Source organism: Sardina pilchardus, chromosome 14 (genome assembly GCF_963854185.1).
Source record: "Sardina pilchardus chromosome 14, fSarPil1.1, whole genome shotgun sequence".
Taxonomy (NCBI): Eukaryota; Metazoa; Chordata; class Actinopteri; order Clupeiformes; family Clupeidae; genus Sardina; species Sardina pilchardus.
The window spans coordinates 24,106,515-24,121,514 of NC_085007.1; the positions used below are offsets into that span (position 1 = coordinate 24,106,515).

The 15,000-nt window shown below is 43.3% G+C and overlaps 1 protein-coding gene across 6 annotated transcripts in view; it reads left to right on the top strand.

Moving 5' to 3' along the window:
- Nucleotides 1-10,575, top strand: part of LOC134100470 (formin-binding protein 1) — a 55,594-nt gene extending 45,019 nt beyond the window's left edge. For 2 of the 6 annotated variants that reach the window (XM_062553676.1, XM_062553677.1), the window contains 6 exons: nucleotides 421-435; nucleotides 3,277-3,386; nucleotides 3,620-3,752; nucleotides 4,329-4,489; nucleotides 4,810-4,946; nucleotides 6,178-6,356. In XM_062553676.1, coding sequence (XP_062409660.1) covers nucleotides 421-435; nucleotides 3,277-3,386; nucleotides 3,620-3,752; nucleotides 4,329-4,489; nucleotides 4,810-4,946; nucleotides 6,178-6,356 — 735 coding nt within the window. Of the gene's footprint in view, nucleotides 1-420; nucleotides 436-851; nucleotides 888-3,276; nucleotides 3,387-3,619; nucleotides 3,753-4,328; nucleotides 4,490-4,806; nucleotides 4,947-6,177; nucleotides 6,357-7,226; nucleotides 7,263-7,934 lie in introns of those variants that run through there. The other 4 variants (XM_062553675.1, XM_062553674.1, XM_062553678.1 and 1 more) reach the window with 4 other exon arrangements.
- Nucleotides 10,576-15,000: the final 4,425 nt, after the last annotated feature.

The window sequence follows — 15,000 nt, forward strand, 5'->3', positions numbered from 1 at the left end:
CTCTTCAGATCCTCTGAGAGCATTGTGATTTTGGGGGATGCTCATCCGTCTGATTTGGTAGTGTCAGGACAGTCTTATTTCACAATGTTTTGGCATATCTGCATCTGCTGTGAGGTTTTGGCGCAGGTGAGTGATGACTCCCCGACACTACTTGGCTACCACTCTTCACTTGTCACTTCACAATGTACCCTGTCCACAACAGCTGTTTACCTTGACATCACGATGCACCTTGAAAACTGTTTATCTGTAACACCGTGTACACCTGTTTTACCTGTGACATCATAACATCCCAAACGTGGCTGGAAAAGGAGGATGGTGTTATTGTACCCGGCTGACGTCATTTGTTGTTCTCTCCCTCTTCTCTCTCTCTCTTCTTCCCTACCGATCCCTCCATCATTTCTCTCTCTCCTCCCCGAGCAGCTTTCTCTCAAGCTGGTAAGCATGACCGTTAATTGCATGAACGTTAACTAGCATGAACGTCAAGTAGCATGTGCGTAACTAGCATGACCGTAGCATGCTCCTCGTCGTCGTCGTCGTATTAACATAGCCCACGTCCCCAAACACTCCGTTGTTTTTTGTTTTGTTTATTTATTTGTTGTGTCCTTGTTCGTCTTTTAGTTTATTAGTTTATTTGTCTAGTGTTTCTTTTTTTTTCATTTAGTGTCCACTATGTTGTTGTGACTTATTTTTTTATTTTTTATTTTGTTTTATTTGAATTACAGGCAGCATATAATTGTCTCACTTGTGTTGTTTTGTTTTTTGCTTCTTTTGTATTTCTGTTTACATGTTTGTTTTTGCTGTCTTGTCGCCCTGTCTCCTTGGTGACTGTCCAACCCTGCCCCTGTGTGTAGCTCACGCTCAATTCCCACATGCGGAGTCTGATTGAGGTGAACGACCGTCCTGTCTGTTTCTGTTTATGTCCAGCAGTGTGTCCTTACAGTCCGGTCATAGTGACTGAGAAGGCTAGTCAAGCCTGTTGCCCCCACTCCACTGACAGTGTGATATGCGAGACTTCCTCTGTGCACAGCCAGAGAATGGAAGCGTTACGTTTATCATCCAGTAAAAAAGAGAAAATTATCAATTTTAACTTATTACTAATAATGTAATAATCTAGTCAGAATTATTTAATAAAATTCTATTTTCACTGAAAGTTCCTCAGTATAAACATGACCTCTGTGGATGGTCAGTGACTTATCCACATTAGCTGGTCATGATTTGGGTGAATTGTACAAAGCGCTGGATCCATACTCTGGTCTTCTACACACAGCAGTGGGCGGGCATCAGGTAGCTAATCTGTAATTGTGATGTGTATTAACCTGAAGGCTCAACAACAGTGAATAGTGGTCCAGCCAGGTGAATCAACCAACCAGTTCATCTCGTCTGCTCATCACCATGACATTGACCCCCCTCGTTTCACTGCAGCTGACCCTGATGTTCCATAGTCATCCACAGAAATTTCTCCCAATACATTAGTGGATTGATCAAGGCACTTGATTGATTAATTTTAACTTTTAGCATTAGTACATGTGTTAGTATGAGAATCTAAAGTAGCACACAAATACAAAGCACATCCAAACACTTGCAGACACAATTTACACTCATGTTTGTCTTCACTGATTCACATTAATGAGCCAAAAATGACAGTACTCTGAATAGAAAAAAATATCATAGAACATCAGTAACCAAATGACAGACATAATAATGACATTAATGACATACACAAATCTAATGTAGTATGTGACATTAAATAGACAAGTAGTGTAGATGCCTAGCTATTAGCTAGGCATCTAGCTATTAGCATTAGATGAAAAGATGCTGCTAGCTGCCACAAGTCCAATTCAAGTGTGGAGTGAATGGTGAGGTAAGCACAGTATGGGCTAGCATGTGCTCAGACACTCTCCTAGTTGTGTGTGTTGTGTTCGCGTTGGTTCACAAGCATTGTGTGTAAAGAGGAATCACTGAATGTGGCCTGCATTTTGGAAGCATGATGTTGATGTTCAGTGTTGACTGTTGGGAGCACGTTGATGAAAACCGTTTTTGTGTTGTTGCATGGGGGCGGTAAGTGCTGCACTCTGGGAGACACTGAAAGGGTAAGGTTACTGTGGTAGCAAGGTGACCTCCCTCTCCACTGTGACCTTTGAACCCTCATCCCTAGATAGGAAGGTCTGCTTGTTGAGTTGCAGTCCTGAGCTAACCCCTCTCCCCGTTTCCTTGGAGAGGAAGGAGAAATGCTAGTCTGAAATCTGGTCAGTGTGTATTTGTAGTTCCTCCCCAACCTATCCAGTCCGAGCTCAAAGTAATAGGATGAAAGAACAGTTATGAGTCAGTTTAGTGTTTTGATCCTCTTTATGAGTGAAACGGTCCTGGATCCAAGAGCATTTTAAAGTATACTTCCTCCTGGTAGTCTTTCAAGATGGCACGGATTGTGCATCATTTATTTTCCGACTTTCAAAACATACCTGCATAAACCACATCAAATACACTTACTGTATAGGCGCACACACACATATTCCTTAGAGAGCACTTTGCACTGCCTCACTGTAAATGCATGGAAATAAGATGACTCACGCTCTCCCAGGATCGATATCATTGTTTCACCGTGGCTACATCTGCCCGGTCGGAGGAAATCGGCACTCTGTGCTCCCGATCATTCTCCTTAGTACAGCAATAATGCACTCAGCCCAGATTAGGATTAGGCTTTATCACACAGCCTTAGAGGGTTGAGTGCATGTCCTTACCTCACCTTAGAAGACTGCGCCACATTATCGTTCAGAAGGGCGTCGGTAGGGAACGGCTAGGCTTTAGTAATAGTTCAGTTGAAATGACTGGTTTGAGGCTTGTGACTGAAAAGGTGAAAGGTCATTTGGCTGACCTGTGAACCCCAGTAGACAAAATGTAGTTTGTGAGTTGCAGGTAACTGTATCCCCAGATCTTTGAAAAGACACTTGATTGGATTAATACTTATACCGACTGACTAATGCCAGACTATTAGCATGAGATATTAGGTTATGAGCATTGGAATATAGCAAAGATAGTGGACATGAAGTGACATATGGTATAGTATAGTAATAGAAGAACAAAGTAGATGAAGGCCTGCATTAGTATCATTCTAAATAGTTTACACATTAAAGGGTGCATTACTCTGTAGCCCAGAGGGATAGGAGCTAAAAGCTAAGAGGAAGCTATGGTGCGTATACCTGTGGGATTTCTGATTGAAACTGACTTCTCTCCTCTTCGTCTCCTCCTTCTCCTCTTTCTTCTCCTCCTCTTCCTCAGGGCTCCGGACCAGAGGACTTCAGCCACCTTCCACCAGAGCAGAGGAGGAAGAAGCTCCAGGCGAAGATAGACGACATCAACAAAGACATTCAGAAGGAAATGGATCAGAGGTATAACACACACGCACGCACGCACGCACGCACACACACACACACACACACACACACACACACACACACACTCACACTCACACACGCACATGCACACTCACACAAATATAGGATCAAGCTAGGTATTGACACACAGTCAACTAAACAAACAAATAAACAAATAACAAATAAAGTTAGTTCAGGTTTTCCAGCAAACAGATCTGAATTGTATACATTTGCTTGTGTGTTTGCAGAGATGCTTTGACAAAGATGAAGGACGTGTACATAAAGAACCCTCAGATGGGCGACCCCACAAGTCTAGACCCTCGACTGGGAGAGATCGCTCAAAACATCGACAAGCTGCAGGCAGAGGCTCAGAAGTTCGAGGTGAGCCTTCACACCCACCCACCCACCCACCCACCCACACACACACACACACACACTTTCTCTCTCTCTCTGACTCACTCACCTCCAGATCTGACTGGCTGTATTGCTGTCTGTATGAATTACAGTGAGTGAGTTCACCGGTGCAAGAGAGTAATAGCACACATGCATCTTGCCTTATTAGGATACAGTGCGCTCTCATTTCCTAATGTGCGCTTGGCTCTGATCTCCATGTGTTTCTAAACAAATGAGAAGTGATTCGCCAAGCCAAGGCACTGTTTTTGTTACTGGGTAGTACTCCCCCCCCCACTCTGACTATGTAGTCTTGCTGTATGTCTGTATGGAAATATATATGCTTATGTGTTTGTGTGTGTGTGTGTGTGTGTGTGTGTGTGTGTGTGTGTGTGTGTGTGTGTGTGTGTGTGTGTGTGTGTGTGTGTGTGTGTGTGTGTGTGTGTGTGTGTGTGTGTGTGTGTGTGTGTGTGTGTGTGTGTGTGTGTGTGTGTGTGTGTGTGTGTGTGTGTGTGTGTGTGTGTGTGCGCGCGTGCGCGTGCGTGTGTGTGTTTGTGTGTGTCACAGGGATGGCTTGCCGAGGTTGAGGGCAGATTGCCAGTGAAGAGTGACGCCCCCAAGAGGCAAAGCGTAGTATTCTCCGAGACTCCGAACAATGCACCCGTCGCACCCGTGACCGTCACAACAACGGTGACCGTCACCAACAACTGTGCACAGGACAGAGAAAGGTAAAGTACAAACAGACACACAAGTGTGCACATACACAGTGTACACAAGCACAGACGCACTGTGTTGTATTTGTGTGTGTACACAGCAGCATGTCAGCATATGGCGCTTTCGTGAGTGTGTATGACTGTCAGGGCTACATGAATAGTTGATGTGTTTGTAGACTGTGTGTGTTTGCGTGTGGCTCTTACGGTGTGTGCATGCTTTGCTCTATTGAGTGAGTGAGTGAGTGTGTGTGTGTGTGTGTGTGTGTGTGCGTGCTACCTTTTACGGCGTGTGTATGCTTTGCTATAGTGAGTGTGTGTGTTTGTGTGTTGAGCAGCCCAGATGGCAGTTACACAGAGGAGCCCAGCTCCGAGCCGCCGGTGAAACCAGCTGACCCCGAGTTTGATGACGAGTTTGAGGAAGACGAGACCTTGCCCACCATAGGCACCTGCAAGGCCCTTTACCCCTTTGACGGTAACCACAGCATACCATAACATTGTGTTAGTCTAAAGTCTAGGATTAAGGATGCACAGTTACAGTAGATTAATCTGTGTACATATTATGCTGAAATTGATCATTTACAATGAAATGCAGCTCAACACAAGTGCACTGTGCTGTTTAGAATCCCATGAGTCTACCATACTGTACATACATACATACATACATATATGTTTCAAATATGTTTATTGGGAAACATTTTCATTCAACTTGGGATTTGACATGACAATGACATGTTTCTTTTAAAATAATCATAACAAAAATCAGCAACAGACATCAAATGACAACAGAGACAGTGACATACCTTATACAATTATACAAAAGTACAAGAAAAGAAAAAACATAACATAGTTCACCAGTCACCACCCCCTCCCCTAAACCATTCCCCAAGTCCCATCCTACAATCACCCACCCCTCCCACCCCAGGAGTGTATCCTAACTCATGTCTTAATGGCCTTCTCCGTCAAGATAAGAGACCAATGGAAGCCAAACCTTCTCAAAGGCCCTAAGCTTGTCCTTCAGGATGAATCTAATTCTCTCCAAGTGTAGGGTGTCTGTCAGCTCTGTCAGCCAATGCTTGAAGGAGGGTACCTCTTTCTTTTTCCAAGATAATAAGATCAGTTTTTTTCCAATCATAACACCATAAGCCAGAAGACTCTGATGTGCTACACTTAGCTTCCTTAACTCTTCAGATATACCCAGAATTATTAAAACAGGATCGGGCTCTATCTGGACCTCCAAGATCATAGAAAGAAAACGGAATATATCACACCAAAACTCCTGCAGTTTGGAACATAGAGCATAGCTATGGGTTAAGGTAGCGTCCATACATTCACATTTCTCACAAAGAGGTGAAACTTCAGGAAATATTTTATGCAGTTTTGCCTTGGAATAGTGAAGTCTGTGCAGAATTTTAAACTGTATTAAACAGTGTCTAGCATTAATGGAACTATACAGTATACATACATATATGCATGTATGTATATGTATATGTATGTACATATATACACATATGTGCCTACATATATACTCCATACATGTCAGAAATATACTATAGATCAGTTTGAATGAATAATCATTTACTAATGTCTTTATGGCACCTTTACTGTAATAGTAGCAGTATGTTTAACTGTGTGCTTTACTCGTCTCTTCCACTTCCCCCTGTGCTCCCATTACTCTCTCTCTTCACCACTTCCTCTCCACGCAGGCACGAACGAGGGCACCATCTCAGTAGCGGAGGGCGAGTTGTTGTACGTGATCGAGGAAGATAAAGGCGATGGCTGGACGCGCGTGCGCAGGAACGAGGAGGAGGAGGGATACGTGCCCACCTCTTATGTGGAAGTCTTTCTGGACAATAACACCAAAGGTTTCAAGACTTATATTTAATCTGCTTACTCAGTTTACTGTTGGGGGAGTGAACTAAACGTCTGTTCTGCCCTAAGTGTGTTTTATGTGTGTGTGAGAGAGATAGTATGAGAGTGTTTTTTTTATCCATCATACATGGGAAGGCCATTGTTTTTTTGAGTGTGTGTGTGTGTGTGTGTGGGACCGTCAGCAAAAAGCTACAAAGTTCACAGCAACATAGCTGTGCACAGTCCCCGTCTGCAGTTCTTCTAAGGTGCCTCTAGAGGGTGCCCCAGACCAAAACCTAAATAGCCCTGAACTTTGGGGCGTGCTCCTGCGTCTCAGGAACCAATCACTGGACACCGCCCCAGAGTTCTGAAATGTCACTGGTCCCCAGTAGCCGCAGCTGGAGAGCTTGTTTTTAGACAGGCAGGTAACTGTGAGTTTGCCGGACTGGTCTGTTTTCACTTGAATGTGTTTTTCGGAATGCATCGGAGAGGAGACACGGTGACGATGGAAGTGTGAGATATACAGTATCAGCGAACGGATCCGTGTCCACTCTGTCATGTGAGATTGACCAGTGGCTTGTGACCAGTGGCTTGCCTTAAAACTCACGAGCCTGCATGTCGGCTTGACTACTGAGTTCAGTGTGAGCATATCAAGTCAATCTTCCTTCCTTGCTACAGTCAGTCATGACCCTCTGAATGGAATGTTGCAGCAAGAGCTGAACTGTTTCGTCCCCATGACGATGCACTTGTTTTTAAATATTTATCTAAACCATAGACTGTATGATCTAAACGTGTAAAGAGTCTGAATTGTTGTGTTTATACACTGAAATGTGAAGAGCTAAACAGAAGTGCCGGTCTCGGGCATAATGGGAATATTTGGGAATATCCCACTGATGTGTTTCAGAGCCATGGAGACACTGGTGACCGGAGCTTATAGCCGGTGAGAAAGTGCAAGTATGAGCCTAGTGTGAGACTTTGAGATGCCCTGCATGGGTCTGCTACTCTTGGGTGGCCAAGGAGAGCCAAGTGTGGAGCTCCGCTCGATTGTGTTGCATGAGCCTCTTGCAAAATGCTGTGGGGTTGACTCTGTCTACTGTCTGCTCTGTTAGGAAAGTGTTTGGTGGGTGAGATTAGCATGACTGTATGTGTTTGGAGGGTGAGATTAACATGACTGTATGTGTTGTGTTTGGAGGGTGAGATTAACATAACTGTGTGTGTTTGGAGGGTGAGATTAACCTAACTGTATGAGCTTTCATAAGGGGTTACCAAAGATTACACGTTAATGCATGCAGCTGTTTTCACAGCGAATTGAGACACTGGTTTACAGTTGGTTAGACTATATCTGGCATTGTTTGAATAATTTGTTTAGCGTGACTTCATAGTTAATGTGTGGTTGTGTTTATGTCTGTCCTCTAAAGGCAATGTGTGTGTGTGTTAACATCCAGAGACTTGAGGTGTGTGTTCATGCACTAATCGAGTTGGTGACTGATTTTCTGCAGTGCAGAACTTACTGTGACAATATTTCATTTGCGGCTCTGCACATTCTGCTCCACCGTGATCTTCTGCAATGTTACTAACGTTCTGCCATTGTCTGTGTGTTTTTCTGGTACAGATTCCTAAGAGAGTGTGATGGCTCGGTGGAAGACGGAGGAAAAGCTGCCTGAGATAAACACTGCACTCGGAAAGTGTAAAGGAGAGATGGAGAGAGAGAATGACAGGGGGAGGGTGGAGAGATGAAGAGAGCTGATAAAGAGGAATAGCTGATTTTTTTTAAAGCTTTGATACTCCGATCTATTTTCTTTTTTCTGAATCTCTCTTGTGTGTCAGTGTTGTACCTGGCGCCGTTAAAAGAAAAAAAAAAAAAATCAACAACAACCTGGGTCAAAATCAGAAAGTCAGCTCTCATACATGTTTTATAAAAATGTTTCATTGTTTTTATTTTTGTTTTTCTTCGGTTCAGCTCTGGTGTCTGTTACACGTGTTCTGTCGTCACGCTGTGTGTTGTCCAGTCGCGCTGGTGTTTGCACAGTCCGTCACACACACATTGTACTTGCTCTGCTGCTCCTGCTCTTCGACACCTTGGTTTTTATGTGACCCTTGGAAAAAGAGGGCCGTGAGGGCTGTCCAGGTAGAACCAGTCACCGCCACAGAGGGGCGCCATTGCATATGCATGCAGACGACTCACCTCTCTACGCTCCTGTCTCTTCTCATTTTTCACTCACTCTGTTCAGTTTGGTCTTGCAAGGGTATGCCACGGCGAGGGACGTCATGAGGGTAAATTATTAAATCTCTTCATGTTTAGCTGGAGGCGATAAGTCGGCACACGCAGAAAGTCCTCGTCAGCTTTGGAATGACGGGTGCCGTGTCTAAAAACTGAACAACAACGTGTAGTGTGATCCACAGTTTGTAATCAACTTGATCCACAAAGTCAAGTCAGTCGAGTCTGGGTGTCAAGTCATGCCAACCGCTTCGTTCCAGACACGTGGGCCCTCTGGTTGTGCCATCCCCTTCATGCCAGGGTCGGGCTTATTTGTTCCCATGTTCTAACAGTTCTCCCTCTCCTTCTGTTATTAGTTTAGCTTCACACTCATAAACACTTCCATCTATCCCGCTGGATCAGTTTTCTTTCAGGCTAGGTTCACTTTAAACCCATAGTTTGCTTTGCTCTCTTTTCAGTTCTCTTTGCTTATAGCCATCGCCACTTAATCACATAAGAACCTAGGCCACAATCATCAGGGTGTTTGTGTCTCCTTTTCTTGTTTCCTTTGTCTATAATGTATACATGGTATGCATTAACTACAGATGTACTGTGAGTGAATATGAACAGGTCATTCGTGATACGTGTGTGTTGCCGTATGACCTGCCTCTGTGATTTGGTTTTTATCAGGGGGGTCAATTTACAGATTGACCTTCACAAACCTAGCTACTGTTCAGCAGTGTCTGTCTAGCAGTGGAGTCCGTGCACACATTTTCTACACAGTGAACCTGTGACCATGATCACCACATCAAGCCTTAAAGGGGCATGAATGAGAGATAGAACCAGACTCCATTTTACATGCAATGTTATGATCTGTGGTATAATTTTTTAACAGGCTTTTTTGTTCCATTAGTGGTGAGGTGCTCTCCGTCCTCTTACAGCTTCTGAAAGGATGTGATCGTTTGAGTTTCACGTCGGTTCTTTGATGGATGATGGACTGTCTTATGTCGCTTTGGGGCAAAAGAGAGATGTCTTTAGATCGAAATGCTTATTTGTTTTGTAGCTGTTTTTAATTATTTTATGTTTTTTTTTTTTATTGCTGGAAATTTTAAATTGCACCTGAATCACGTATGCCCACAACCAGACCACACAAGTGAGAATAAGAAGTGCCACATCAGAACTGTAGAGCCTTCAGAGACCTGATGTGGTTCGGTGAGGATACCACCTTTTTATTTTGCTTAAAGCCAGAAGTGTGTCTGGGAGATGTTTGATGAAAACATGTTTGTAAAATGTATTTACTTGAGGAACATTTCAAAAACCGATGACTGAAGTGCTATCGATCATACCACTCACTGTAAATATAAATTCCAGAAATGACAAATATCCAAATTAACACGTATAGAGTCCAGCCAAGATAAACATGTGAACAAGTGCATCAAACTCATTACTTCCGTGTTTCCGTCCAAATCTATGGCGACGTGTGTAGATACAGTCATGGCAAAATGCTGTTGTTTTTCCGCTGTTCTGTTATGTTGTTAGTGGAAGGGCTACGGAGAGAGACTGCCATCATCAACACTAGCAGACTTCTAGGCAGTGTGATGTCTTGATCCACAGACACAGCCACACAACTGCTGGATATCAACAGGAAGTAGGACCTGCGTCACGCCCAACTGACTGAGGGGAAACCATTGAGGATGTTCCTCCAGTCTCTCTCATGCTCACACCATTGGCCCTCACTGTACAGACCGCTTGGCCACTCGGAAGCAGAGAGTATATATAAATATATAGATAAGAGAATAAACTAAGAAAAAAGGAGAGAGAGTCTATTTTTAAGGTTTTAACTATTTGAAGGTGTTGTTTCTTTTTTTCCCCCCCTCCGCTTTGCTAAATTCAACCTTTTTTCTTCTTATTTCATGGTTCAGTTTGGTTTGGCTAAATGTCCAAACAATGTGTTTTGCACTTTTTTTTTCCGTTTGTTCCATTTGGTATGCTTGTTTCTCAGCACTGAATACGTTGTATTGTGTTAACTGTGCCAATTAAACATTCAGAAAACAAATTGTTATTGTTTGTGTATTTCACAAGATGTCGCCACTGTGTAAACTAACTTCCTCTGGAACAGCTCAGTCTACAGGAAAGACAGAAACAGGAAGATGTTTTACCCTGCCAATTAAGGCATCATTAACATCAACTAGGCCAGACACCCTGGACACTGTGAAATTGGCTCATTGGGTTGTGTCATGATATGTAACTAGGCTTACTATTCAGTTCCTGCTTTGTGTCTGCTGTAGGCTAGTGAACACAATTGTTCAGAATATGTGCTGGGCAGCCTACACCAATAGAGAGCCGAAGTCCCGCCTCTTCCGATTGCCTCCATGGGACCTATCTTTGGATTTTTTTTCAATGGCAGTCAATGGAGAAATATAAATTATTTTCTGGTCCCGATTGTCTTGTGCCTTGAATTACCCATATGATGTTTGTCAATTTTAATGACAATTTTTCATGTAAAGACATTTGAAAAGTATGTCGTAACTAGTGAATTACAACATTGTGAAAGATCGTGTTTCCAACGACTACAAACACATCAGTCGCGTTAGTGACGTTAGACCAATTCACAGCCACGGGCGCCAGCAACAGGTCTTATTTGAGCTTCCCCCTTGCCGATGAAAATATCATGAGTCAGAGGATTAAACACATCAGATAAGTTGTATTTCATTCATAGACTGTACAAACACTACTGTTAAGTGACTTAGCTTGCAGCAAGATGTAACCAAGGGGGCAGCGAACGTTCTGAGAGTGTAGACAGTATGGCGGCCGCCATGCTAACGAGAAGACCGTGGCTAGCTGGCCATTCCATTGAATCCTATGGGGCGTAAGCGCCACTTTGACATCAAATTACGTTAGAGCTGAAGCGTTTTAAGCCTTTATATGAACATGTTCTATTGTCGGGGTACATACTACATTGTGAAATTGACATAATAATCTCGTAACCGTCTTATCGGCTGAGTAATTAACGTTTTTCCGAAGTCAATGCTAAAGTGTTAAAGGCGCATGCGTCCAGCGAGAGTAAAGCGTCGCCATAGGTCAGACTCGGTCAGACTACGTGCCTACGTCACATTTACGACAACTGAGCCTGCGCAGAGACAAGAAGACCTAAAAAAAAACCGTTGAGATTTGCTTCCTCGGTCTCTGCTGCCGTCTACGTGATAGCTCTGTCCATATCTTTTACTGTCTATGGATGTAACCGTTAACTAGCATAATAGCTAGCTAACTAGCCAGCCTCTCGTTTGCTAGTTGGTGGCTCAGTTGGTGACGTGCATCGTTTGAGACGAGAAATGTAGTCCACTGAACGGATTCGCACAAAACTTAGATAACTTTTAAAGTCTAATGAAAAACAGAACTTTATTAATGTGAAAAATTATCTTTTAAATTCCCACACATCATATGTGAAATGCACGGTCCAACTCGAACGGGACCAAAAAATAATTGTTATCTCTCCATTGACTCCCATGCATAAAAAAATCGTAAAATAGGTCCCATAGACCGGAAGTAGAAGGGCGTGACTTCGGCTCTCTATAAGAGCTGTGTTCTGCAAGGACTTTTTTTAAATTTGCAAAAACACTCTTGCCATCCTTGTTACGCCGGATTCCTCCAAAATCTATGTAGCAGTTGTCACCAGAAAATGCAATACATTTAGAAAATATCCCTTTCTTTTCCAGTGTGTCTGTTATGTAGGCTACTGTGAAATCGTTTCAGCTGAGGGGTATTCCACAAAGCCGGTTTTATCACAAAACCGGGTAAGTTAACCCAGGGTTTGCGGTAACTCTAGGTTTTCCGTTCCAAAATGAACACGGTATGTTAGTTACTATAGAAACATATGTTCTGAACCTAACCTGGTCGGAGCAGGTTTTGCACAGGTTAAGTTTGAAAGATAACCCGGTTTTGCTCAGGGTAGCCTATTTAAACCCGCGTTTCCGCAGCTTTCTCGTGTTCAATGGCATGCTGAGAGGCCTATTGACATCGGAGCGCAAATAATTCGAGCAATTCACCGAGAGAGATTGATAAGACCACGGCTCGACATTTTGATGAATTTTGGCTGAAGCGATATCGTTTTTCACGTTAAACTTTAATATATTTAAATAGCCTTCTCCAGCCCTACGTTACCAATCGTCAACCTGCCTCAGTTCACTGCAAACTATTTGCATAGCTCTCCATTTATTTGCGAAGTGTAGTTTTCTGTACAGTATTTGAGATGCTGAGCATAGGGAAAGCTACGGTCTGCCAATCAGTGCGTAAAGTCTGTCTTGCGCTGGAGCGGTTAGTGCGCGACTTCATCCTCTTTCCTGGCCACAACTCACGAGGGTCATTAAAATGGAGTTACACCAACTCGTCTCACAGGTCACTAATGCTTTAAGTGTCCCCAAGTGGCACGGAAATTATCCTTGCTGTTGACTTTTCATATGGGTATCACGATGATACCATTCGGTTACAATATTATGTCGGGTGCATTGATGGCACAAGTGCCCCAGCCATATATGAGGCCGATTATGTGAACAGGAAAGGATATTACAGTATAAATGTTTAGGTAGGTATACGCAGCCTATATTGGCCATTTCCAATATCTTCAAGATAGTTTGTTAATCGCTGTCGTTAGATCATTAGATGATATGATGCTTCGCACATGATTATACTTATGTGGAGGCAAAATTGCCTGGTTCGGTCTACGATGCCAGGATGTAATGATGTACATTTCAACAGACTGCGTTGCATTATGAACATATCATAGACCTTATATAATTGATGTGCTTGTGCAAGATAGCTCAAAGTTTGTATTTGGTCGCAGCGCGATGGGTAGCTTCTTGGGGATCGAGGGTATCCATGCCTCCCGACGCTCATCACCCTGTACCCTAATCCCGCTCCTGGACCACATGCAACATTTAACCTGGCACACAACAGAACCCGCGATTGAAAACACATTTGGGATATAGAAGTCCAAATTGCAATGCCTACGTAGTATAAGAGTGTGTCCGAACGGGCTTGCGTAATTGTTGCATGCGCCGTCCTCCACACTATAGCCATTCCGCGCAAAGATGTAGAAATGTAAGTGGAAAATAATATAATTACTACCATGAATCGTAATATTTTATCTTTTCTTGATCAGATGATCGCTTGGGCCCATCGGAGTAGCCTACATCTTTATAAAATAACAGGTTATGTGGTAGGAATGCTAAGAAAACTTAACTGAGATATGAATAGATTCATAGTTCAAATATTTAGGAACGTGCTTTTGTATGCATTCACGCAGTCAGCGACCCCCTACCAGGGTTTCTCTGAATGGCAGTTGCTTTGGTGTTTTTAAAACTTTTTCTAATTTATTACAGCCTGCGTTCGAGTTCTGAGAAACATGCGGCCCGTTTCTCGCCTAGAAATCTAGACGCCCCTAGCGGCAGCTAGCCTGTTTCGCCCTTTTGATCAGGATTTCCATGCTCCATACATCACGTCTTCATAGGTTTGGCGTGTACGCGCACAACCCAGTGTTAACCAACCCCGTGTTGATTAAACTAATTCATAACCGGCGCGGTGGAACCGGCCGCTCTGTGTTAGTCGGCTCAGGGTCAATCAACCTAGAGTTCAGCGTTAACTCTGTGTTTGTTAAACCTCCGTTCGTGGAATACCCCTCTGATTTGTTTGGGTGTTTTTAATTTCAAGTATTTACTTTGCACACAACCGTTTTCCAATCAAAATGAGCAGAGCGAATATTTTCACTGCTCCATGATTGCTTGCTGCCATCATAGACACGCCATAGGGGAATTATGTGTACTGTATGTTATGTAGCCTATGGATAGTAAACCAGGTAGAAAGGCCTACTCTAATTCTTAGTTACACTTTGCTGAATATGTGTGCCTGGTCGTTGGCACGTTTATTTGCGACCGACACGTAGGCTAAGTGTTCGTGTTAATCTTGACCGAGACAAAAACATGGAAATGTATGTTTTAATTCGTCCGTGTTTCTACATGGCTGAAGATGCCGGGTAGCCATGCGCTTTGAAAGTGGTAGGCCTAAACAAGGAAGTTTGCGGTAAGGTGACTGACCAATTCAATCGACCTAATGCCAGGCTCTTACACCCTACAATTCAACTCAATGCAAGTGAACTGTAGGGGGAGGGCGTGACTAGTAGGCTATGTGAATGAAAGAGAGAGCAGTGCAAATTCTCTGAAAACACGTTTGAGGCTAGAATAACAAATCCCGGACGATTTTGAAATTCCGCTAAAGAGGACGTCTGGTCACCCTAACCTAATTTCTACAAATCTAAGAAAATACCATTCCCACGAAGCATTTTTTATGCTTCAGATTAAATAAACGTGACATAAACAATGATATTCAAGAAGCTTCATTTAACACCCCGTGAAACAAAGCGCGTAGCCTACCCAGTTATGAAACCACCCGTCTTACATTTAACACCCCTGAAAACTACAACAATACA